Source organism: Hemitrygon akajei, chromosome 21, assembly GCF_048418815.1.
Source record: "Hemitrygon akajei chromosome 21, sHemAka1.3, whole genome shotgun sequence".
NCBI classification, from domain to species: Eukaryota; Metazoa; Chordata; class Chondrichthyes; order Myliobatiformes; family Dasyatidae; genus Hemitrygon; species Hemitrygon akajei.
The window spans coordinates 62,056,093-62,083,664 of NC_133144.1; the positions used below are offsets into that span (position 1 = coordinate 62,056,093).

Genomic DNA, 27,572 nt, shown 5'->3' on the forward strand with positions numbered 1-27,572 from the left:
GTTTTTATTGATTCTATTACTTTTCTCTATTCTATTGCGAATGCCCACAAGAAAATTAATCTCAGTGTAGTATATGGTGACATATACGTACTTTGATAACAAATTTACTTCGAACTTTGAAAGCAATTATATACACCAGGATGTTCAGGAGTTACTTGCAAGCATGTTGAACTCAAACACAAAGAACACTGCAGATGCTGTGGTCAAATCAACACATACAAACAAGCTGGAGGAACTCAGCAGGTCGGGCAGCATCTGTGGAAATGAGCAGTCAACATTTCCGGACGAAGCGTCTCAGCCCGAAACGTTGACTGCTCATTTCCACGGATGCTGCCCGACCTGCTGAGTCCCTCCAGCTTGTTTGTACGTGTTGATGTTGAACTCAATCTTGTGGTTTGGAGGGTAGCTTGCCTCAGTGACCCAGAGAGCTACGTTGGCTGGAGTCAGGGCTTTATGCTATGGATCTTGGTAGGGTCACCCATGCCAAACAGGTCAAAGAGTAGAGGCTAGATTAAGAGTGGTCCACCAGTCCTCCAGGTTTGGTGGTTCAGCTCAGGGCTAACAAATCTGACTGGTAAAACAAAATTGTTACAGGAACAGCAATGAAGAATCCTTCTATATCTGAGTGGTCCCGGAAAGACAGAGATGGAGGACCTTCATTGCTGCCTTAAATGCCAGTGGCATAATGGGCAGCAAGATGCTGAATTCCAAAGGCCCCACAGTTATGGGCTGATTCCTGTGGACTCCACGTGGGAGCCCATAGCATAACATGAACTTACTGAGGTACCCCAGAAATTGCATGGGAAACTGCACTCAGGTCCTGCTTATGCTGGATCTGACAGAGAATACTAATGCCCTTCCATTTCAATGGAGATTTTTCCCCACAAGAAAGAAAGATAAGAATGGAATAAATTAATTCTCTGAAAACATATTCACCCTTACTGCAATATCTTTAAAGCTTGAAGTCTTTTACAGATAAGTATTTATTTTTTAATATTTAATACTTAAAGAAATAGTTTGATATTTAAATTTCATTTTGAATTGATCCTGAATGCCAAGGCTATGCAGTGCTTGGACTGAACTTGGAATAGACCTGTGGAAGTGAGTGTAATAAGTGACTGTGCTACTTTAAAAAGGAGACTTAGAAAAAGCAATAAACCAGCATCTTGTCGGGAAAATGTTGGAATCTTCTTTAAAGGTGACATCTATCTATTTAGAACATTATTATATGATTGAACAGAGCCATCATAGATAAATATGAGAGAGAGGAACTCATAACATTTTTAACCATTAGGATAGTTGTACTGTCGGCAGACAAGTCTCTGGGGCTTGATAGACCCCAGAATCCATCTTCCTCAGAATACACTGGTATAATTCTACATTGCCATCATTCTCATACGAGCCATTATTGCCTGGTTTGATGCAGCATCCTCTCACAATGTGCAGAGACTATAGTGAACTGTCAGGTCAGATAAAAACGTCATTGGCTGTGATCTACCATCATTGTAGGACTCACCTGGGTCAAAGAAGCAGGCAGGAAATAAAATCATTGCAGATACTACCCATAATGCAAACCGCCTTTTCCAAAAACTCCCTTCTAGAAAGCGCTACAGAGCAATTAAAACAAAAACTTCACACAATAGACAATAGATACAGGAGTAGGCCATTCAGCCCTTTGAGCCAGCACCACCATCCAATGTGATCATGGCTGATCATCCACAATCAGTACCCTGTCCTGCCTTCTCCCCATGTCCCTTGACTCCGCTATCTTTAAGAGCTCTATCTAACTCTTTCTTGAAAGCATCCAGAGAATTGGCCTCCACTGCCTTCTGAGGCAGAGCATTCCATAGATCCACAACTCTCTGGGTGAAAAAGTTCTTCCTGAACTCCGTTCTAAATGGCCTACCCCTTATTCTTAAACTGTGGCCTCTGGTTCTGGACTCCCCCAACATCAGGAACATGTTTCCTGCCTCTAGTGTGTCCAATCACTAATAATATCCCTTAATAATCTTATATGTTTCAATCAGATCCCCTCTCATCCTTCTAAATTCCAGTGTATGGTATACAAGCCCAGTCGCTCCAATCTTTCAACATATGACAGTCCCACCATCCCAGGAATCAACCTCGTGAACCTATGATGCACCCCCTCAATAACAAGAATGTCCTCCTTAGACTTGGAGACCAAAACTGAACACAATACTCTAGGTGTGGTCTCACCAGGGCCCTGTACAACTGCAGAAGGACCTCTTTGCTCCTATACTCAACTCCCCTTGTTATGAAGACCAATCTTAAAAATCACACCATCTTAAAAATGTCCCCGTCCCCCCCGGGCAATTCACCTGATCAACCATTCTAGTTACTCCCCCACCCCCTCTATCCATTTATCCCTTCGCTGCACTGCACTGTAAATACTTTGAACCGTTTTTATAAAACTGTTTATATTGTAAATACAAGCGGGTATTTATTTATTTATTTATACAGATTTTATTCCACTTCTATACTTTAAGCTTTAACTTAATATTATTTTAAATTGCTGAATGTTGCTTTCTTCTGTTGCATTGTCCATCCTGATCCTACAGCAAGTTCCTAATACATTTATCCAGTGAAATTCAGAACAGTGTGAGGGGATTTGCTTGAAGCAAGAAGCATTTTGATAAGGAGCATCTAGAGGGGGGAGACACTTAGATTGTCCCGTCTCCATATGGGAGAATCTAAGTATCTGTGCTTAAAAAATTAGGGATCCGAATTAAATATTCGGATGAAGTGAAGTAGTTTTGCTTAGGTGCCATAAATTTTTTAATCAGCAAGGTAACTTCACTCAGCTCAACACTGACTCTGGACTCACTTCCAAGGACTCGACAACTCATGTTCTCTGACATGTCATTCCACGGCCTCTTCTACTGCTGCGATGAGGCTATACTCTGGTTGGAATAGCAACATCTTATATTCCTTCTGAGCAGCCTCCTTGGGAGCCCTTGTGCAGGATTCCCTAAAGGTTAATTTGCAGGTTGAGTCTGTGGTGAGGAAGGTGATGCACCATCAATAACTCTCGGAGACGGGAGGCAAAAGATAGGCTTTTATTAGCTGCAAACATGACCACGACATCTTGGAGACTGAGGGAGGAGCAGTGCCTCCAATCACCTTTATCCTGGGGTCTGTGGGAGGAGCCACAGGAGCAGTCAGCAGAGGGGCATGTCCAGACAGGTATACACATAGTTTACCACAGAAGGCAAATTCGATTTTGGCATTCACTTCAAGAGGACTGGAATATGAAAGCAACAATGTGACGTTGAAATTTTATAAAGCACTAGTGAGGCCTCACTTGAAGTATTGTGAGCAGGTTTGGGCCCTTTAGAAAGGATGTGCTGAAACTGGAGAGGTTTCAAGGAGGTTGACAAAAAGGATTCCAGGATCCAATGGCTTTTCATATGAAGAGCATTTGATGGCACTGGGCCTGTACCCAGAATTCAGAAGAATGAGGGGTAACGGCATTGCAATCTATCAAATGGTGAAAGGCCTTGATAGAATGGATGTGGAGAAGATGTTTCCTATGGTGGGAGAATCTAAGACCAGAGGACACAGCCTCAGAATAGAGGGGCATCCTTTTAGAACAGAGATGAGGAGGAATTTCTTTAGCCAGAGAGTGGTGAATCTGTGGAATTCTTTGCCACAGGCAGCTGTGGAGGCCAAGTCTTTATGTATATTTAAACCAGAGGTTGATAGATTCTTGATTGGCCAGGGCATGAAGAGATAATGGCGTGAAGGCAGGAGATTGTGGCTGAGAGGAGAACTGGATCAGCCATGATGAAATGGTGGAACAGACTCGATGGGCCTAATGGCCTAATTCTGCTCCCGTATCTTATATACTTATGGTCTTTTGGCCTCATATACATTTGATAAGCAATAGAGCAAAAGTTTGTTTAGTGTGGATGAGCCTTTGGTGTTGAGGAGACAATTAGATTAACAATCTGTTGGAAGATCTCAACAGGTTGAGCAGCATCTCTAGAAGGAATGTTCTGGGTCAATGTCATGGATCTTGGCACCCACAGCTGGAGTTCAGAACAGTGAGAGGGGATGTGACTGAAGCATGTAAAATCCAGAGGGATCTAGAAGAGAGGAAATATCTATGGAAGAATCTAAGTGTCTCCTAGCTAAGATTTGGATGAGGTGAAGTAGCTTTGCTTAATTGTCATAAGTTCCTAGACCTCTTGTGTCCAGCATCTTCCATCTCTTGTGTCTACAATTAGATTTGTTAAGATTTTACCAAGCAGTGGAATAGGCTTAAAGAGCAATGTGGCCTACTCTTGCTCCTAATGGTGAAATTCATATATTGGATGTCAGCCAGTTTGCTTTGTCCCGTGATATTTAACAGTGTTTCTTTTTTTTCAGAAGGAAGATGAAATTGAGGCCCTGATCAGTATTTCTGATGGTGTGAATGAAGTAAGATTTATGTCACATATATATATATATATATATATATATATATAAAATCTTATAACATCTGTACAAAAGAGAGATAACCAAGTGTCAGGCAAATGGATTAGCTCAGAGCAATACGAAGCAAACTTTATAGCTCAAAGCGAAACAATGGAGGGTTTTCAGCTAAGAAGAGTGTTTTACAATTGTAAATCGTCATGCCCAATAATCACAGATTCATTCAGCCAACCACATATGTGCTGGCCAGAGGATACCCATCCACATTAATGCCACATTTCAATGCTTGGCCTCTAGTCTTCTGTGATCTAAGTGCTGAACAAGACACTTTGCATATATTGTCTGCTTCAGCCATGCACTTCGGTGGGCCCACTCAGATCCCCTCTAGATCTCTTACCCTTCACCCTAATCTGTGGCCTTTCAGCTTATTCACCTTTAAAGAGGATTAAGAAGATAAGCTTTATTTGTCACATATACCTGGAAGCACACAGTAAAATGCTTCATTTGCATTACCGGCTAACCGAGTCCCAAGGATTTGCCATGTTTCTGTTAACTACACAGCATGATCACAACATACTAATCTTTATTAATATTTACCATTACTAACCCATACATCTTTGAAATGTGAGAGGAAATGGGAAAACTCGGAGGAAGCCACACGGGCATGGAGAGAATGAACAAGCGCCCTACAGACAGCGGCAGGATTTGAACCCCAGTCACTGGCACTGTAAAGCATTACACTAGCCACTATGCTGCCATTCCTCACCTTTGATAAGGGGAAAGGTTTCCTGGAGTCTACCTATTTTATGCCCTTTGTAATTTAAAATATCTCCCTCTTAATCTCCTCTCAATGGAAAACCGAAACAGCCTCTCCAATCTCTCCTCAGAACTAAGATACTCCATCTTGATGAATTTCCTCTGCATCCTCTCCAGCGCTATCCCATCCTTCCTACAGTGTGGTGACCCAGCTGAGATCTGATCAATGTTCCATGAATTTAGAGCATAACCTCCCTGTGACTCATGGAGGCCATTATCCAATCTGCCTTCTTAATCATGTCACCTACTGCATTGCCACATTCAAGAGTCTTTGAACTTGCACACCAAGGTCCCACTGTTTTCTCAGTACTCTCTGCTATTCATGGTAGATGTCCTAACCACCATTTCTACCCCCATCTGCAGTTTCTCAGCTCTTTTTTGCCAACATGTCATTATTCCCCCGTAGCCTGAGACCAACCTCCACACTATCAATAACTTTACCAACCTACGTGTCAAATGTGAGTTTAAGAATGCATCTGGGAAATCGTGTCATCTGCTGGTTTATGTATACGTAATATTTTAGGAGCACATATGGAAAATACTTTGCTTTTGTAATGAAAATCTAAAAAAAGGTTCAAAGGTTCATTCATTATCTAAAAACCCTGCACACCCTGCCCAAAAGGGAACAGGAAATTCGACCCCCAAAAAACAAACCTTCCTCCACACAAAAACTGGAAACAACATTGACAGAACATCAGCCCCCAAACATCCTCCCCTTGCACAACAAAATGAAAAAGGAACAGGTGGAAAAAAACAAAGAATATGGAAAGTGTGAGAAAAGTCCGCAGTTCATAAACGCAATAGTCCAATCCATAAACACAGAACCATGATACCATCGTACTATGTCACTGATATTCATCGAAAGAGAGGGACAGAACAGAGAGGCCTACCTGTCTGCCAGAGCGAGCCACAGAGTAATAGGCCTTCCCTGGCAGTGATCGAAAGGCAGGCAGTCATCACTGAAACTCCCGCTCACTATGACTCCACCTCTCTTCATTCATTTAACAATAACCAGCCGGAATCGCCATCACAAAAGCAACGTCCTCAAGGTGGCCTTCATTCTAGTGCATAGTGTTAAATCATAAATCATGGCAGTTTGAGTAAATTCAGAAAATCGTTTCATCTTTGGATTGCTGGAGAGCTTCTGATCAAATTTTCTTAAAAACCGTCACTGCTCGTTTATTTTAGTGAATGCATTGCGCAGAATTTGTGATATTTTTTATTCTGCATTTCATATACTTCTGCACTTTACTCTTCACTACGAAGCTTTTTGTGCTTACAGGTTGTGGAAAAGGTTCGAATACTTATAACAGACGCTAACGACGAGAGCCCAGAGTTCATGAAGATACCTTATATTGTTAATGTCCCTGAGGCAAGTTGCTTTTCAAAATTTGAGTTCCTTTAGTCAGTAGGAGCAAAGTATTTACAGCAAAACCTTTTGACAATCAATATTTTGTTTTGGATTGGACAGAACACGCCGCCAGGTGCCAGTATCTTCAAAGTATATGCAGTGGACAGAGACAATGGATCTGGGGGCAGTGTCACCTACTTTCTGCAGGTCAGTCTTTCTGACAAATGGTCTGAAAGGATTTCGAAGAATGATTCATTCTTAGGCGATCTTAGAACTTGAGGAATAGCTGGGTGGTTTGGATTTCCACTCAAGTTCATTGGTCAGATGTTTGAATGAAATTCGGAGACCTGAAGCTGCGAGCTATTTTACCAAGCTGTTGGTGTAATATGGGAAACTCATCCTTTACAGAAGAATGTGCCACAAAGTGAAGCGTGTATCACGTTGGCCTTACGGCGAAAGGTCCTCAGTTTGATTCAAGATTGCTTCTTGCCATTCTACAGTACACAAGAGCAAAGGAGAACAAAATCTTTGTTACTTTGGCTTTGATGCAGCATAAAAAAACACAATAAGCAATAAAAAAAAGCACCACCTACAGAAGGAGTGGTCTGAGTATCTCAGAACCTGAGAGTTAACACACAGCTGTCTCTAGAGTTTACCGAGAACGGTGCAAAAAACAAAAAAAAAGTCCAATGTGCGGCAGTTGTGTGGGTGAAAACGCCTTATTAGTGAGAGAGGTCAGAGGAAAATGGCCAGACTGCTTTAAGCTGACAGGAAGGGGGACAGTAATGCAAATAACCACGCGTTACAACAGTGGTGTGCAGAAGAGCATCTGTGAATGCGTAACAGGTCGAAACTTGAAGTGGATGGGCTACAGCAGCAGAATTCCACAAATACCCACTCAGTGGCCACTTTATTAGGTATAGGAGGCCCCTAATAAAGCGGCCACTGAGTTTATGTGGTGATTTTAGACCGATGGGGAGCTTTGAATGTTCAAAGTAAGTTTTATTATTGGAGTACATATATGTCACCACATACAACCCTGAGAAAGTGTCATCACATTTTTAATCTAGGAAATCTGCAGCTAATTTGAACACAGGAAACTCCCACATAGGGTAACAGGACAAGGATCTGCTTTTTTTTTGAAAATATTGATTAAGTTTTGGCAAGGAAAGAATACAGAACAATACAGCGCATAAAAAGGAACTTAAACTTCTGCCAAACGAATTAACCCTATAATTAAAACCTTATTAAGTCAGTCCTTTCTTTCTACACAGGTCTGTATCCCGCCATAACCATGTGCCCAAGGAGTTTTGACACCTCTATCATATTTGGCAACACTAGCACTCCAGGCAGTGCATTCGTCTGGAACATCTAATGCTAACCTATCATCCCCTGTGTATAAAACCTTATTAAATTGGTCCCTTCTGCCTACATGGGTCCGTGTTCCACCATATACATATGCCTAAGGACTTCTTAACACCTCTTTCGTATTTGCCAACACTAGCACTCCAGGCAAAGCATTCCAGACACCCACCACCCTCTGCGTAAAAAGCCCTGTCATGCACATCTGTGTAAATGGCTATGGGGAGAGCTCTCCTGTTCTTCAAAACAGTGCCAGGTCATACTTCATGCATAAGTGAACAAATGGGATTCATCTCAAGAGGGAAGCATTTAGAAAAACACCGCTCTCATTTTGAAATCATCAAGATTTCTGTTGCCTCTAATCAGAAGGCAAAACCAAACCAGAGGCTGGAAATATGAAGTAAACCGATAAAATGCTGGAGTTCTTCAGAAGATCGGGCAACATTTGTTAGAGAAATTTTATTTATTTAGAGACACCAGCATGGAGTGGGCCCTTCCAGCCCTTCGAGATGTACCACCTCGCAAACCCCGACAGACCTGATTTAACCCTAACCTTATCACAGGACAATTTACAATGACCAATTAACCTACCCGGTGCACCTTTGGACTGTGGGAGGAAACCAGAGCAATGGGGAAAACCCTCACATTCCATGGGGCGGATGTACAGACTCCTTACAGATGATGCCAGAATTGAACTCTGAACTCTAATGCCCCAAGCTGTGATAGTGTCATGCTAATCACTACAATACCTGGAAAATTAATATTTTTGGTGCCCTAAAATCTTGTGGATGTTGTAGATGGTGTGCCTTAAAATATTGACTGTGTTTTTCTCTTCACATTTGCTGACTGTTCTATTGAACATTTACAGCGTTTTCTGGTCTCAGATGTTTTCTCTGCTTTATGATAATATTATTTTAAGTACTTTATTTTGCTTTTAAAACTATCATTTCCTGCACTTCACTGAACAATTTAGAATTTCTTTCTTGATCCTCCTCTCTAAGTTCTTGGTCCTTTTTGTCTGACTCCCCCAGAACATGCGCAGAAGCAAATTCTCCATTGACCGATACAGCGGGATTCTCCGGATTAAGCCAAGCGCATCTTTAGATTTTGAGAAGTCTCGGGCTCACTTTGTCACTGTTATCGCAAAGGTAAGCTGACGACCTTACAGCAACTGGGAGAAAATAAAATTATCTCAAGGTCCACAAGGTAATGCAAATTTGATCTTACTTGTACAGTTATACTTAGTTTTTTATATTTTATTGAGATACAACGTGGAATAGGCCCTTCCAGTCCTTTCAGTCGCGCTGCCCAGCAACCCCCAATTTAACCCCAGGCTAATCACAGGACAATTTACAATGGCTAATTATCCTACCAACCAGTATGCAGGAGGAAACCCATGCAGTCACGGGGATAACGTACCAACTCCTTACAGGCATTGACGGGAATTGAACCCGGGTCACCTGTACTGTAAAGCATTGTGCTAACCACTATGCTACCGTGTTGTCCTAGTTATTATCCTTCAACCCGAACCAGCGTGGATAACTTCACTCATCACAGCACTGATCTGGTTCCACAACCTATGGGCTCACTCTACAACTCATGTTCTCAATATTTATTTACTGATTATTATTTTCAATATTTATTTATTTTTGTATTGGCATAGTTTGTCTTCTTTTGCACATTGGTTGTTGTCAGTCTTTGCATGTAGGTTTTCATTGATTCTATTGTATTTCTTTGTTCTACCGTGGCGGGGCCCCACAACCCAGGACATCCTCACTTCTCACTGCTGCCATCAGGAAGAAGGTACAGGAGCCTCAAGACCCACACCACCAGGTTCAGGAATAATTATTACCCCTCAGCAATCAGGGTCTTGAAACTGAGGGGATAATTTCAATTGCCCCTCACTAAAATGTTATCACAATCAATAGACTCACTTTCAAGGAACTCTTCACCTCAATTCTCAATATTTATTGCTTATTTATTTATTATCATTATTTCTTTCTTTTTTATATTTGCACAGTTTGGTGTCTTTTGCATATTGGTTTAATGCCCAAGTTGGTGTTGGCTTTCATTGGTTCAGTTATGATTATCACTCTATAGATTTATTGAGTATGCCCACAAGAAGATGTATCTCAGGGTGACAGGTCTGTACTTTGATAATAAACTCACTCTGAACCTTTGTATTACAGGATGGTGGAGGGATACACAAAGGAAAGCATCAGATCGGCTCATCAACTGCCACTGTAACAATTAATGTTGTGGATGTTCAGGACACTCCTCCTGTGTTTGCTGGTGTTCCCTATTATGGATACGTGTATGAAGACACAGAACCCGTAAGCCATTTGTTGTCCCAATTACTCACAGCATGTAGATTGCCCATCTCTAACTCAGTTTGTGAAAGTGAGCCACCTTGTTGGTCTACTGTGGGTTTTTCTGGTGAAGGTAATCCCTCAGTTGGGATGAAAGAGTATTTCCCAACTGACCTGGTGGTGGTGGACCTATGCGCTTGCTGCCTTAGTCCTTCCTGATGGTCAAGACTGAAAGGTGCTTTTGGCACAGACTGATCGAAGGACAAGAATGCACTCTGTAGATGGCTCTCATTGCAAATATATTGGTCTGTTACGCGGGCGCGACAGAGGAGACACTGGCACGTCGACTCAGTTGGGGAGGCTGGCGTAGACCTGAATGTAGAGCAGCAAACCAGAGGGATCTTGACAAGGAGACGGGATTCACAGGAACTCTCTAGAAACTAGAGCAGAACTTAGAGCTACCAGTTCCAATCGGAACAAGGAACAAAGTATCACACCAGAATTGACCAATGAACTGGCAACCTGTGATAGAGTCACCATCGTATTTATTTCCCAGTCTCTGATGAGCGCCAGGTGTATGGTAATTGGGTAACTAGCAGCAATTGACTGAAATTGGGGCATAATCAGGGAGAAAGAAGTGTTAAAGGGGAACGGCCAACCGGAACCATGACATGGTCAGAGATAGGAGTGAATTTTCAGTGTGTTGGAGGGAACCAATCAAGTAGGTTGCTCTTTCCTAGATGATGTTGAATTTCTCGTGTATTGTGGTAACTGCACTCATACAAGGTAACCATTCTATCACACTCCTGATATTTGACGGTTGAAAAGCTCTACTAATATATTTAATTACTAATATAATAGTAATTAAGTTCTAAATAATATCCCTGGCCATATTTTTTCCAACAGTTTTATCATGTTTCTCTTTTTTTCATTTAGTCTTTTTCTATCTTGCATTCTTGCCTACTCCTATTAGATCTCCACCTACATAACTTCATGGGTGGTGGGGTAGAGATATTATCTCTACCAAAGGAGGTGTAAGGTGCCCCTTCCACCCAAGAGCCTACAAGTCACCCTCGGGCAAGGTGTAGTAACAGCTTAGCCATTCCTGCACCCCCCCACCCTGATCAGGGTCACCTGAAGCTACGGGAACAGGTGGTGGATGGTCGTATGAGCAGCTGGTGCATATCAATAAGTCCTGATTATGTGACCAGTAACATCAGGTAGAAATCTCTGAAGAACATTGATAATGGATGGGATCACCCATCTTCTTGCCCAGAAGAAGGCAATGGCAAACTGTTTCTATAGAAACTTTTGCCAAGAACAATCATGGTCATGTAAAGACCGTGATTGCCCATTGTCATACAACATGGAACACAACAAATGAACGAATATAATCTCAGTACTTCAGATAATGTAAGTCTTCTGGTTGGCTGAAGAGAGATTTTACAGTCTTTTTCTCAGCCAATTAAAGGAGAGTTCTTATGATGAGGGTGTGTTTTTTTTACTGATTGAAAACAGCATCATGACAACCCAAAACATATCGAACTGCTACAGGAAGTCCATGGAGACTAAATTATCTAGTAGCTTATACACTCAGTAGCCATTAAATTAGGTACTTCCTGTACCTAAAAAGTGTCCATTGTGTATATGTTTGTAGTCTTCTGTTACTGTAGCCCATCCACTTCAAAGTTCATTATGTTGAGCATTCAGAGATGCTCTTCTGCACACCACTGTTGTAACACATGGCTATTTGAGTTACTGTCGCCTTCTTGACAGCTTGAATCAGTCTGGCTGTTCTCCTCTGACCTTTCTCAGTTTTGCCCACAGAGTTGCTGCTCACTGCATGTTTTTTGCATTGTTCTCTGTAAACTGTAGAGCAGGGGTTCCCAACCTGGGATCACAGACACTTCAGTTAATGGTAGGGGTCCATGGCATAAAAAAGGTTAGGAATCCTTGGTCCAGAGACTGTTGTGAGTGAAAATCCCAGATCAGCAGTTTCTGAGATACTCAAACCACTCCATCTGGCACCAACAATCATTCCACAGTCAAAGTCACTTAGATCACATTTCTCCCTCATTCTGATGTTTGGCCTGAACAACAACTAAACCTCTTGACCATGTCTGCACGCTTATATGTATTGAGTTGTTGACGCATGATTGGCTGATTAGATATTTGCAATAATAGGCAAACAAGAGAAGATCTGCAGATGCTTGTGTGTGTTGCTTAGATATTTGCATTTATGAGCAGGTGTACAGGGGTACCTAATAAAGTGCTCACGGAGTGTAAGTTTTTTTCTGTTGTTTTTGGTTACAGGTGTAACTAGAAACTGGAAGTATGTCAGCCCAGCCCATAACTGTTGTGGTCTTGTGTGTACACCTCTTTAACCCTCTTTCCAGAGGAAGAGGGCTGTGGTAAATCTTGAACTACACCACATAACTTCCTGAGATTGCCGCAAGTGCTACAGAGTGTCTCTGGGCAGAAGCTAAGGCTTTATAAGAGATTCGTCAGACAATGTTTGCAGTATTGTGGGAGTTTTTTTGATGCCACGTCTAAGAAAGAATGTGTTGGCCTTGGAAGGTGTTAAGAGGAGGTTTATGAGAATGATCCTGGGAATGAAAGGGTTAACATGTGGGAGCATTTGCTAGATCTGGCCCTGTACTGGCTGGAGTTTAGAAGAATGAGGGGATTCTCATTGAAACCTACTAAATATTGAAAGCCCTAGATAGAATGGGCTTGGAGAGGCTATTTCCAATAATGTGAGAATCTAGGACCAGAGGGCACAGCCTCAGGATAGAAGAACACCTCTTTCAAACAGAGCTGAAGAGGAATTTCTTTAACCAAAGGGTGATGAAGCTGTGGAATTTGTTGCTGTAGATGCATGTGGAGGCTAAGTCATTGGGTATATTTAAAGCAGAAGGTTTTGATTTGTGAGAGCACCAAAGGTCACAGGGAGAAGGCTGGAGAATGGAGATGAGAGGGAAACTAAACCAGCCATGATTGAATGGTGTGGCAGACACAATGGGCTGAATGGCCTAGTTCTGCTTCTAAATCTTATGGTCTTATATACAAAGTTTGTACATGAAAACAAATATCTCGAAGCTCCAAATAAAAGTATCATTTGATCAAATTTGATTTCTGTTGGAAACCAGAAATTCTAAAGGCCAGAGTAGTAATAGATCTAATATACTAATAAAAGATCTAATCTAATAAAAACATGGGGGTTAATGGTAACATACTGGTGTGTTAAGGTAGTTTAACAAACATCTGGTAAAAACAAAATATATTAATTAGAAGTAAGGGTGCTAAGGAAGAGGATTTCTTGGAATGTATGCGGGATGGTTTTCTGAACCAATATGTTGAGGAACCAACTAGAGAGCAGGCCATTCTAGATTGGGTATTGAGCAGTGAGGAAGGGTTAGTTAGCAATCTTGAGGCCCCTTGGGTAAGAGTGACCATAATGTGGTGGAATTCTTCATTAAGATGGAGAGTGACATAGTTAATTCAGAAACAAAGGTTCTGAACTTAAAGAAGGGTAACTTTGAAGGTATGAGATGTGAATTAGCTAAGATAGACTGGCAAATGATACTTCAAGGGTTGACGGTGGATATGCAATGGCAAGCATTTAAAGATCACATGGATGAACTACAACAATTGTTCATCCCAGTTTGGCAAAAGAATAAACCAGGGAAGGTAGTGCACCCGTGGCTGACAAGGGAAATTAGGGATAGTATCAAGTCCAAAGAAGAAACATATAAATTAGCAAAAAAAAGTGGCACACCTGAGGACTGGGAGAAATTCAGAGACCAGCAGAGGAGGACAAAGGGCTTAATTAGGAAAGGGAAAAAAGATTATGAGAGAAAGCTGGCAGGGAACATAAAAACTGACCGTAAAAGCTTTTATAGATACGTGAAAAGAAAAAGATTGGTCAAGACAAATGTAGGTCCCTTACAGTCAGAAACAGGTGAATTGATCATAGGGAACAAAGACATGGCAGACCAATTGAATAACTACTTTGGTTCTGTCTTCACTAAGGAGGACATAAATAATCTTCCGGAAATAGTAAGGGACCGAGGGTCTAGTGAGGTGGAGGAACTGAGGGAAATACATGTTAGTAGGGAAGTGGTGTTAGGTAAATTGAAGGGATTAAAGGCAGATGAATCCCCAGGGCCAGATGATCTGCATCCCAGTGTGCTTAAGGAAGTAGCCCAAGAAATAGTGGATGCATTAGTGATAATTTTTCAAAACTCCTTAGATTCTGGATTAGTTCCTGAGGATTGGAGGGTGGCTAATGTAACCCCACTTTTGAAAAAAGGAGGGAGAGAAAAACCAGGGAATTATAGACCGGTGAGTCTGACATCGGTGGTGGGGAAAATGCTAGAGTCGGTTATCAAAGATGTGATAACAGCACATTTGGAAAGAGGTGAAATCATCGGACAAAGTCAGCATGGATTTGTGAAAGGAAAATCATGTCTGACTAATCTTATAGAATTTTTGGAAGATGTAACTAGTAGAGTGGATGGGGAGAGTCAGTGGATGTGGTATATTTAGATTTTCAAAAGGCTTTTGACAAGGTCCCACACAGGAGATTAGTGTGCAAACTTAAAGCACACGGTATTGGGGGCATGGTATTGATGTGGATAGAGAATTGGTTGGTAGACAGGAAGCAAAGAGTGGGAGTAAACGGGACCTTTTCAGAATGGCAGGCAGTGACTAGTGGGGTACCGCAAGGCTCACTGCTGGGACCCCAGTTGTTTACAATATATATTATTGTAAATATATATTATACAAGGGAATTAAATGCAGCATCTCCAAGTTTGCGGATGACACGAAGCTGGGCGGCGGTGTTAGCTGTGAGGAGGATGCTAAGAGGATGCAGGGTGACTTGGAAAGGTTAGGTGAGTGGGCAAATTCATGGCAGATGCAATTTAATGTGGATAAATGTGAGGTTATCCACTTTGGTTGCAAGAACAGGAAAACAGATTATTATCTGAACGGTGGCCGATTAGGAAAAGGGGAGGTACAACGAGACCTGGGTATCATTGTACATCAGTCATTGAAGGTGGGCATGCAGGTACAGCAGGTGGTGAAAAAGGCAAATGGTAAGTTGGCATTCATAGCAAAAGGATTTGAGTACAAGAGCAGGGAGGTTCTACTGCAGTTGTACAAGGCCTTGGTGAGACCGCACCTAGAATATTGTGTGCAGTTTTGGTCCCCTAATCTGAGGAAAGACATTCTTGCCATAGAGGGAGTACAGAGAAGGTTCACCAGATTGATTCCTGGGATGGCAGGACTTTCATATGAAGAAAGACTGGATCGACTAGGCTTATACTCACTAGAATTTAGAAGATTGGAGGGGGATCTTATTGAAACGTATAAAATTCTAAAGGGATTGGACAGGCTAGATGCAGGAAGATTGTTTCCAATGTTGGGGAAGTCCAGAATGAGGGGTCACAGTTTAAGGATAAAGGGGAAGCCTTTTAGGACCGAGATGAGGAAAAACTTCTTCACAGAGAGAGTGGTGAATCTGTGGAATTCTCTGCCACAGGAAACAGTTGAGGCCGGTTCATTGGCTATATTTAAGAGGAAGTTAGATATGGCCCTTGTGGCTAAAGGGATCAGGGGGTATGGAGAGAAAGCAGGTACAGGGTTTTGAGTTGGATGATCAGCCATGATCATACTGAATGGTGGTGCAGGCTTGAAGGGCCAAATGGCCTACTCCTGCACCTATTTTCTATGTTTCTATGTTTCTATGTAAGTAACACACATTTTCCCGGTCCCGGCCAACCATTTCAATTCCAATCCCCATTCCCATTCAGTCCATGGCCTCTCTTCTGCCACAATGAGGCCAGTCTCAGGTTGGAAGAGTAACATCTCATATTCTGTCTAGGTAGCCATCACCTGATGACATGAAATTGATTACTCCTACTTCTGGTTCTCCTCCCCCTTCCCTCTTACCCTTCTGGCTTCCTACCTCTAGTCCTTACCTGCCTATCACCTCCCCCTGGTGCCCCTCCTCCTTTCCTTTCTCTTGGGATCCACTCTCTTCTCTTATCTGATTCCTTCTTCTCCAGCCCTTTACCTTTCCCACATTACCTCTCAGCTTTTTCATCCCCCCCCCCCACCCACCTGGCTTCACCTGTCACGTTGTAGCTTGCCCTCCTTCCCCTCCTGCCACCTCTTTATTGTGACATCATTCCCCTTGCTTTCCAGGGCTGTTGAAGGATCTCAGCCTGAAACATTAACTGTTTATTCATTTCCATAGATGATGCCTGACTTGATGACTTCCTCCAGCATCTTGTGCGTGATGCAGTGAAAAAAAAGCTCACATTTTAACCATGAAAGTAAAGGAACTTTGTACCATTCAAATAGCTTACAAACTGTATTTTAATTTTCCATCCAGGGTTCAGAAATATTTAGTGTGGTGGCTTACGATGGAGACCATGGAAACCCAAATCCAATCCATTACTCAATTGCACATGGTAAGCAAAAAAATACCATTGTATTTCAGTACTGTAGTTAACAATGATTTGGACATAGAACTTAAAGCAGTACATGGTCCATGGTACTGTATTTACCAGCCTTTTAACCTACTCCAAGCTCAAACTGACCCTTCCTTCCCACAAAACCCTCCACTTTTATTTCATCCATGTGCTTACCTAACAGTCTCTTACGTATCCCTAGTATATCTTACTTTACCATCAGCCCTGGCAATGCATTCCATGTGTGAAAATCTATTTCTAACATCCTCTCCACTCTACAGTACTCTTCTCCAAGCACCTTAAAATTAAACCCCCTTGTATTAACTATTTCTGCCCTGGGGAAAACATGCTGGCTCTCCATGCCTCTTATCATCGTATACATCTCTACCAAGTCACTTTTCATCCTCCTTCACTCTGTCTGGGTACAGTTAATTTTTATCTTGCTGTTTGTTATCAGGAGATGATGGTTCCTTTGAAATAAATAGTACAAATGGGGTCATTACACTTCTGAAAACTACAGAACAACTTCAGAAGGATGTTTACAAGTTATTAATTCAGGTGAGTCAAAATTAGCACTGATGTTATACTTAAAGTATAGTTTTGATCTGATACTGACTGGATTATCCATTTGAATGTAATATTACATAAATATTTCTAAATCTCCCTGGATACCCAAAGTCACATTTGGTTGAAATCTGGCTTAATTTCCTTATGTTCAAACAGGTACTGTATATGCACTGTTGCAATGGAAACTTCCTTTCAGCAATATCACAAGTACATAGCATCGGAAAAACAATAATCTCAAGAAAAGCACATAAATTATGCAAGAAATAATATAATTAAAAAATAAGTCAGTAACTTTCTCTCTCCACAGATAGACAGTTCAATATTGTCATTTTTATGGTATAAAATAGTTTATTGTTCAGACCCACAGCTGTGGCGATGGAGCCTTTAGTTAGTTGCAGAATCGACACACTTTATTACTGCTCGTTAACTTCTGCCGTATAGGGCTGCAAAGAACGTTCGTCTCTCTCTCTGTCCTTGGCCATCTTCTCTATTGTGCCCCAGCTGTGGTTCAGGGTCATCAGTCAGATACAGATATAGAAGGATTCTTTATTACCATTTCCTTAACAATTGTTTTTGACCAGTCAGAGTTGTTAGCCCTGCGCTGAACCCCCCAAACCTGGAGTACTGGTAGACCATTCTTAGTCTGGCCTCTACCCTTTGACCTGTTTGGCATGACTGACCCAATCAAGAGCCGAAGCACGAGGCTCTGACTCCAGCCAACATAGCTCTTCGGGTCATTGAGGCACACAAGCCTCCAAACCCAATGACAAGGTTGTGATCCTCTTGCAGGACACACTTTAATAGTCCAGGTGTCTGACTTGTTTCCAAAGAGAGAGGACCATTTGTTGGTCCTCCACTTACTGGAGAGATACTGTGTGGTCTGAAAAATCACTGAATGATTCTGATCAGGTTGGCCCTACATAGTAATAGGACAAGCACTCATCTGTGTAATCCACACACCCCATGGCTTCATCCAGAGCTGGCACTGTTCCTCACAGGGAGAGAAGTAGCAGTTTGATCCCTCTGTTCCATTACACTTTCTAGTGCCCCACTATTCATAAAATAGGTTCTAGGTTGGTTTGACTTGGCAAAACCCAAGGTACAGTAGTTTGATGTTATCACCTCCACTGATATGTTACTGCTAAACGAGGTTCTCTAACTTGTGTCTTCCATGACAGAGCACCAGAGACAGTCAGGCAACAACAGGTTCACTCTTCATTTCATTTATCAGTCTGTTCCACAGTCCAATCACCAGTATTTATCACACTAACTGTTACACAACATCAAAATGTGTTCACACAGCTGGAACTCATTAAAAATCTAACCTTTCTTTGTACAAGGCCTCAGAAGTTGACCCAGATGTTGATACACCGGTGTTTATGACAGCCATGGTGACAATCCAAGTGGTCGATCTCAACAATCATCGGCCCACCTTCTATGGTGAACATGGACCCCAGTCACAATTTGAGATCACGATGCAGGAACATCCACCTGCGGGAGAGATACTGCGTGGTCTGAAAATCACAGTGAATGATTCTGATCAGGTTGGCCCTGTTGGTGTTGGTTTATTACTGTTGCATGTACCAAGACTGAGTCAATAGCTTGTCATACATACTGAACATACAGATCAAATTATTTGTTCATCATGTGCCGTGTTGTTTGACGTGGATGATCATGGTCTTTCCATGACCATGATAGTTCTTGGTAGATTCATCTCAAAGGAAATGCACCTGGTTTTCTGCCTAGTCCCATCTTCCTGACCTAAGACCATAGTCCTCAATACTCCTCTCATCCATGCACTGCTACAAACTTCTCCTGTTACAATTGAATACGCATCAGTGGTGGGAAATGGGCAGCAAATCATGAACACATGAGATTCTGCAGATGCTGGAAATCCAGGGCAACACACACAAAATGCTGGAGGAACTCAGCAGGTCAGGCAGAATCTATGGAAAGAAATAAACAGTTAGCATTTCGGGCCAAGACCCTTCATCAGGTCTGGAAAAGAAGGGGGTTAGAAGCACAATAAGAGGGTGGGGGAGGGAAAGGAGTACAAGCTAGAAGGTGATAGGTAAAGCCAAGTGTGTGGGGGAGGGAGATGAAGTAAGAAGCTGGGAGGTGATTGGTAGTAAAGGGCTGAAGAAGAATCTGATAGGAGAGGAGAGTAGATAATGGGTGAAAAGGAAGGAGGAGGGGCACCAGGGGGGTGATAGGTAGGTGAAGAGAAGAGGTCAGAGGGAAGACAGAGTGGGGAATAGAAGAAAAGGGAAGGGAGAGTGAGAAAAAATACTAGAAGTTAGAGAAATCAATATGGCATGAACATTGATTTCTCTAACTTCTGGTAATTTTTCCCAAACTGTCAATTGCTTACCCATTTCCAAGGAAATGGCTGGTCAATAGTTTGAATCAAGGCACTTCATCTGGACTGGAAGTAGAGTAGAACAGTCTTGACCTGAAATGTTGACTGCCTATATCCCTCTACAAACGCTGCCTGACCCATTGATTCCTCCAGTAGCTTGTTTCTGGCTCCAGATTCCAGCATCTCCAAGGAGTTCGAGGTTCTTGGATATGAGGCAACTAAAGAACATAGGAGTCAGACAGGGATGCAGAATCAGATCAGACTGGCAGTGTCTTCCACCTGTTCCTATTCCTTAATCAAGTTGTTTTACTGAATGATTTGTCAGATCTTGCAAACATATGATATAATTTCATGTCAGTATTTACTGTAACTTGTACTATCACTTCTGATGAAACACATGTAGAGGTCCTGAAGACCTTACTCCGTTCCAAGAAGCAACAGAAGAAAAGACTTTGCCAAACATTTTCTTGAGAACAGGGGTCTTTACAACAAGTAACGGGGAACAAACAAATGTAATAAATCTTTATTTGTGCTTCAGGGGGCAAATGCACAATTTAGCCTCACGTTGGTTGGCGATGGGGGAGTATTCCGAGTTATTCCACAGACCATCCTCAGTGAAGCCCAGGTCACCATAATAGTGGAGAACTCAACTGCCATTGACTACGAGATATTCCAAATGTTCACTTTTGAGGTACGTGAGCTCCGTGTATTGAATATAAACATTGAAATGGAACAGTTAAATAATGAGGAGAGACTAGAGAGGGTGAGGCTGTTTCCCCTGAATAAGAGTAGACATGAAAGAAGCATATAAAGTTAGGAGGGATATAGATGGGCACACTGAAGGAAATTATTCCCCACTATCAGAGGTAGATAAAAGTAGTGGGCATAGATAGAGACAGGTGTGGACTTGTGCAGAGAGAATAAAATGGGATTATTGTAGAGTTATACCCCATGGAAATAGGCCCTTGGGCCGAACAAGTCCATGCCAACCAAGATGTCCAACTTAGTTGGTCTCAACTGCCTGTGCTTGGCTCAATTCCCTCTAAACTTTTCCTAAACGTATACAGTACTGTGCAAGAGTCTTCAGCATACTGTAGCTAGGGATGTCTAAGACTTTTGCACAATACTGTGGTAATTTTATGTTTTGCATTGTAATACTGCTACTAATAAAAACAAATTTCATGACATACGTGAGTGATGATAAACCTGATTCTGACATGGCCCCGTATTGTGGACTGAAAATGGGAAGGGGGCAGGGAGAGGGAAATCATGGGTTGGGAAAAGGGGAAGGAAGTGGGGAGGCAATGAAAAACACCAGAGAGGCATTTTGTAATGAGCAGTAAACCAATTGTTTGGAATCATATAACCTTGCCTGGTGTCTTTGGGCTGGGTGTATCTGCACCTGTGCCATCCCCTATCTCTGGCATCCCTTCTCTGCCACCTGTCCCCCACCTCCCCCACAATGCACTCCACATTCACTATTCCCAACATCCTGTGCCCTCTTCGTTCCACGTTGACAAATACAGTATTGTGCAAAAGTCTTTCAGTACTCTATATATACACCATGCTCTGGGTGAAAACATTACTCCTCAGGTTCCTATTAAATCTTGCCCCTTCCCACATTTAAATTTATGCCCTTTAGTTCTTGATTCCCCAGTACTAGGAAAAAGACCCTATATTTGACCGTATCTATGACCCTCATACATCTCTATAAGATTATCCATCATTCTCCAATGAGAACAATCCCACTCTGCTCAACCTGTGTCCATAACTCAGTCTTTTGAGTCTTGACAACCTCCTCATAGTTCTCTTCTCACCGCTGTCATCATGAAGGAGCTACAGGAGCCTAAGGACCCATGCTACCAGGTTCAGGAACAGTTACTACCCCTTACCCATCAGGCTCTTGAACCAAAGGGGATAACCACTCCACTTTCACTTGCCCCATTATTGAAATGTTCCCTTGACCTATTAACTCACTTTCAGGGATTCTTCATCTCGTGTTCTTGATATTTATTTATTTATTTATTTGGGGGTTTTTTTTTTGTTTGTTTGTTCGTTTTGTATCTGCACACTGGTTGAATACCCAAGTTGGTGCAGCCCTTCATTGATTCTGTTATGGTTATTATTTCATGGATTTATTGAGTGTGCCCGCAAGAAAATAAATCTCAGGGTTGTATATGGTGACATATATGTACTTTCATAAATTTATTTTAAACTTTGAACTTTTAAATCTCTGCTGGACTTTTTGCAGCTTAATGGCGGGGTGACCAAATCTGAACAAAATATTTCCAATGCGGCCTCTGCAATGTCATGTGTCACTGCAACGCAACATCTCAGTGTATGTTTAGAATATATGGGTTGAGCAAAGACTCAGTGGGTTTAAGGGTCTGCTTCTGTGCTGTATGTCATGCTGAGACTCTACAGTGGCCAATCAGCCTCCCTTTGACTATAAGCCTATAATCCCATGGGTTGTCATTTTGGTTGTCCAGTTTCAGTGAAAATGCTTTTTTTTCCTTCATAGCTCCTTGCTGTTGAATCTGATACTCCAGAACAACTTAATTCAACAGCCACCATCATCATTCATATAGTTGATACAAATGACAATACTCCCAAGTTCACTTCGGAATTCTATGTCGCTCGGATTCCAGAAAACTCACCTGGAGGCTCTCCTGTTATCTGTGTATCAGTAAGTGTGTGGTTATGCAATAATTTCAAAAAACTTTCTTGTAAATAAACAGATTGCTCTGCTGGCGAAGGCCAGCTAGACCTTACAAAATAGCCTTCCCCAAGTTTGGCTCCCAGTCTGTGGTGAGTTACTTGGAGCTAGAATTAGAATTAGTTTATTATTGTCACATAGGTTGTAGAATCATGGAGCACTGTAGCACAGAAACAGGTCAGCCCATCTATTTGTACTAGCCAGGTCTTGTGCTTTGTCCCATCCACCCTGTACTTAGACCTTAGCCCTCCATATCTCTCTCATCATCCATGTACTTATCCCATCCATGTACCTCTACAAATTCCTTTTAGATGTTACAATTAAGCTACCATTTCTGCTGGATCACCCTCAGTCCACACTCGTACCACCCTCTGAATGAAGACTTCCCCCTCCAGTTTCCAATAACTATTTCACCTTTCACCCTAAACCTATGACCTTTAGTTTGAGTCTCATTCAACCTGAGGGGAAAACCCTGTGAGCATTCATCCTATCTATACCCCTCATATTTGTGTATAGCTCCATAAGGTCTCCTCTCATTCTCTTGTGCTCCAGAGAATAAAGTTGTAACCTATTCAACCTTCCCCTATAACTCAAGTCCTCAAGTCCTGGCAACATCCTTCCCAGCACAAATGGTGCACGCAAGCTCGATTTCAAATTTTAAGAGAAGTTTAGATAGGTACCTGAATGGTAAGGGTATGGAGAGCTATGGTCCTGGTGCAGTTAATGGGAGTAGGCCGTTTATATGGCTGGGCATGGACTGTGCTGTAATTCTCTGTGACTCTGACTCTCTGAATTTGTTTGAAGTTTGAATAGTTTTGGCACGTCACCAAACACTTTGACAAACTTCTAGAGATGCACAGTGGAGGGTATCCTAACTGCATCATGGCCTGGCATGGTAACACCAGTGTCCTGGAATTAAAAAGTATACATCCCAGTCCATCACAGGCAATGCCCTCCCCATCACTGAGTACATTTACATGGAGGGCTACTGCAAGAAAATTGCATCCATCATCGAAGACCCCACCATCCAGGCCAGGGGCTCTCAACCTATTCTTCTGACATGGACCAACACCATTAAGCAAGGGGCCCGTGGACTCCAGGCTGGGAACCCCTGATCTAAGTAATGCCTTCACCTCAACTCTAAACCCACAATCTACAGCCTCACTTTTAAGGACTCTACAACTCATGTTATCAGCATTATTTTCCTCCTTTGCAAAGTTTGTCTGCTTTTGCACATTGGTTGGTTGATAGTCTGTCTCTGTTTTGTATATTCTTTCCATAAATTCGATTGTTATTTCTTTTGTAACTGCCTCCAAGGAAATGAATCTCAAGGTAGTATATGGTGACGTATACTTGCTTTGAGAATCAATTTAGTTTGAAATTTGAACTTTGGGGGATAGGAAATGTTTAGGGATGTGGGCCTGATGAGGTCACATGGGACTAGTTTAGGTGTGTACTTAGGTCAGGTATGGGGTGGGGGCTACTGTGCAGGATCGAAGTAAGCTGCAGAGAGTTGTAAAATTAGTCAGCTCCATCTTGGGTAGCAGCTTCCATAGTTTCCAAGACATCTTCAAGGAATGGTACCTCAAAAAGCCAACACCAACCATCAAGTACCCACTCAGGACCTGCCCTCTTCTCATAGCCGTCGTCAGGAAGGAGATAGGGAAGCCTGAAGGCACAGAGTCATCAATTCAGGAACAGCTTCTTCCCCTCTGCCATCCGATTTCAGAATGGACATTGAACCCAGGAACACTACCTCACTACTTTCTTAATTTCTGTGTTTACACCGCTTATTTAATTCAACTAAATTATATGTATTCACTGTAATTCACTGCTTGTTCTATATTATAATCATCACATGCCATTGGTTATTTACAAGTCTACAGTCAAAAATGGGTAAACAAGTCAACAACATCATATAACATTACTTTAATCATCTGAATTGGAATCAGAATCCTATATATTTCTGGGTGGGATTGGTAAATGCTTGATAAGAGAGAAAGTGAATGGAGAGACAAGAATGTAGAACTGAGATTACAATCATATCAAACATCAACTCTAAACTGATCCTACAAGCTTCAGACTCACCTTTCAGGATTTCACAACTCATGCTCTCAGTATTATTCATTTACTTATTTCTGTATTTGCACAGTTTGTCTTCCTTTGCACATTGGTTGTTTGTCAGTTTTTGTGTGTAGTTTTTCAATGATTATAGTTTATTTCTTTGTTCTACTGTGAATGCTTGCAAGAAAATTAATCCCAAGGTAATATATAGTGACAAATGTGTACTTTGATAATAAATTCACTTTGTATTTTTTTTCACTTTGAACTGTGGTCATATTAAGCAACAGAATAATATTGAGGAGCCAAGTGGCCTGTTTCTACACACAAATAATACAGCAGGTGCTGGAAATCTTGAGCAAAATGCTCGGAGGAACTCAGCATCTATGGAGGGAAATAAACAGCCAACGTTTTGGGCCGAGACATCTTGATGAAGGAACTCAGACTGAAGCATCAACTGTTTATACCCCTTGTTATCTGGCTTGCTGAATTCCTCCAGCATTTTATGTTTTCTATGATGCTGGATTAAGAACATGGAGGTCATAGGTTTAAATTCCACCAGAAAATAATCTGGCAATTTGCAAGCTGTTGCCAGGCAATGAGCAAAGCTGCTTACCTGATACGTTGCTGGGTGTGACACTGTCAGGAATGGGAACCTGCCTTATCTACTTACTCCTGCTATTTACTGCTCCTGTTGGACCACATAGTTGTTTTTGAATACCTTAGTACAGTGAGGAATTGGCAATGATTTCTGTTATGCCAGTAACATTGACAAACGAAGAACAATAGAGGAATGACTGACAGGCAGGAGGCAGCGCGTGGGAGTAAAAGGCGCCTTTGCTGGCTGGCTGCCAGTGATTAGTGGCAGGGGTCAGGGGTCAGTATTGGGACCACTGCTTTTCACAGCACTTGTCAGTGATCTACATAATGGAATTGATGGCTTTGTGGCAAAAAAGGTAGTGCTGAGGAAGCAAAGTGATTGCAGCAAGACTTAAAACAAATTGGAAGAATGGGCAAAAAAGTGGCAGATGGAATATAGTGTTGAGAAATGGATGATAATGCGTTTTGGTAAAGGGAACAATAGCGCAGACTATTATCTAAATGGGGAGAAGGTTCACACCTCAGAGATGCAGAGGGACTTGGGAGTCCTCGTGCAAGACTCCCAGCAAGTTAATTTATAGGCTGAGTCTGTGGTAAAGAAGGCAAATGCAATGTTGGTATTTATTTCAAGGGGAATAGAATATAAAAACAAGGAGATAATAACGAGCCTTTATAAGACACTAGTCAGGCTGTACAGAGAATTGTCAACAGCTTTAGGCCTCATATCTCGGAAAGGATGTGTTGTCATTAGAGAGGGTCCAGAGAAGGTTCACGAGGATGATTCTGGGAATGAAGGGGTTAACATATGAGGAGCGTTTGGCACCTTTGGGCCTGTACTCACTGGAATTTAGAAGAATACGGAGGGGAGGAGGATCTCATTGAAACCTACCAAATGTTGAAAGGACTAGATAGGGTGGATGGAAAAAGGATGTTTCCTATGCTGGAGGTATCCAGAATTAGAAGGCACAGCCTCAAAATTAAGGGACAACCCTTTAGAACAGAGGTAAAGAGGAATTCTTTTAGTCAGAGAGTAGTAAATCTGCAGAATGCTCTGCTGCAGACTGTGGTGGAAGCCAAGTCTGTGGGTATATTTAAGGTGAAAGCTGATCATTTCATGATTGGTCAGGGCATCAAAGGATATGGTGAGAATGGGGTGAGAGCAGTGTATGGGGATGAGTAGGATCCGGGATCAGCCATGATGGAATGGTGGAGCAGGCTCAATGGGCTGAATGGCCTAATTCTGCTCCTATGTCTCATGATCTTAACAACATAAAAAAATAACCGGTGTCAAGTGGAATTGCTTTCTCAGCATTAGGCTCTCCTGCTATCCAGTGATTTAGGGATGTCTGTAACTCTTATTGCGTTCAGGGACTGAGGCTACACAGAGCCAATAACAATCTACTTTGGAGAGCAAGCTCCCAACATAATGGAATGCTCGAAGGCAATTAACCGTGTGGATTGACTCAGCAAGCATGGGCAGGACTGATGAGTGGAACTGAGAGGAAGTACAGACACTCACAACAGGGACATTTAGAGTTACAGAGTCACAGAGTTATATGATGTTGTTGACTTGTTTACCCATTTTTGACTGTAGACTCGTAAATAACCAATGGCATGTGATGATTATAACTAGCAGAATCGGAATCAGGTTTATTCAGATTCAGATTCAGTTTATTGTCATTTATAAACCACAAATGCAATGCAGTTAAAAAATGAGACAACGTTCTCCGGAATGATATCACGAAAAAGCACAAAACAGACCACACAAGAAAAACCACATAACGTTTGGTAATCCCCAATCCAGAGTCCGGAGAGACTGTTGCATATCGATATCGCGCTACCATCTTAGCACGTTCCCCGGAAAGGAACTACAAACCCATCAGACAAACCTAAAGCTACAAGACCTACACAAAACCATATAGTTGCATATAGTTATAGTTAACATATAGTTTCAACAGTGCAGACAATACCATAATTGATAAAAGACTAACTGACAAAGACCACATAATTATAACACATAGTTTCAACAGTGCAAAGCAATACCGTAATCTGATAAAGAGCAGCCCATGGCACGGTTTAAAAGAAAATCTCAAAGTCCCGACAGCCCATCATCTCACGCAGATGGTAGAAGGAAGAGAAACTCTTCCTGCCATGATCCTCCAGCGCCGCAGCTTGCAGATACAGCACTCTGGGAGCCCCGACCACAGCCAACTCTGAGTCCGTCCGAAAACTTCGAGCCTCCGGCCAGCCCTCCGACACCGAGCACCGAGCACCATCTCTGCCGAGTGCTTCGACCTCGGCCCCAGCCGCCAAGCAACAGGCAAAGCCGAGGATTCGGGGCCTTCCTCCCGGAGATTTTTCCGATCGCACAGTAGCAGCGGCAGCGAAACAGACATTTCAAAAGTTTCACCAGATGTTCCTCCGTGCTTCACACGTCCGTCTCCATCAAATTAAGATTGTACACGGCCCCTACTTACAGATAACAGATATTCACTCCTGGAGTGGCCGCTGTGCGCTG

General features: G+C 42.2%; 1 protein-coding gene across 2 annotated transcripts in view; it reads left to right on the plus strand.

Moving 5' to 3' along the window:
- The window catches only part of cdhr1a (cadherin-related family member 1a), a 58,081-nt gene that overhangs the window by 8,132 nt on the left and 22,377 nt on the right, over positions 1-27,572 (plus strand). For both annotated transcript variants that reach the window (XM_073025588.1, XM_073025589.1), the window contains exons 4-13: positions 4,390-4,440; positions 6,533-6,622; positions 6,722-6,808; positions 8,995-9,111; positions 10,153-10,296; positions 16,673-16,751; positions 17,209-17,309; positions 18,659-18,862; positions 20,216-20,368; positions 22,199-22,363. In XM_073025588.1, coding sequence (XP_072881689.1) covers positions 4,390-4,440; positions 6,533-6,622; positions 6,722-6,808; positions 8,995-9,111; positions 10,153-10,296; positions 16,673-16,751; positions 17,209-17,309; positions 18,659-18,862; positions 20,216-20,368; positions 22,199-22,363 — 1,191 coding nt within the window. The remainder of the gene's footprint in view (positions 1-4,389; positions 4,441-6,532; positions 6,623-6,721; positions 6,809-8,994; positions 9,112-10,152; positions 10,297-16,672; positions 16,752-17,208; positions 17,310-18,658; positions 18,863-20,215; positions 20,369-22,198; positions 22,364-27,572) is intronic.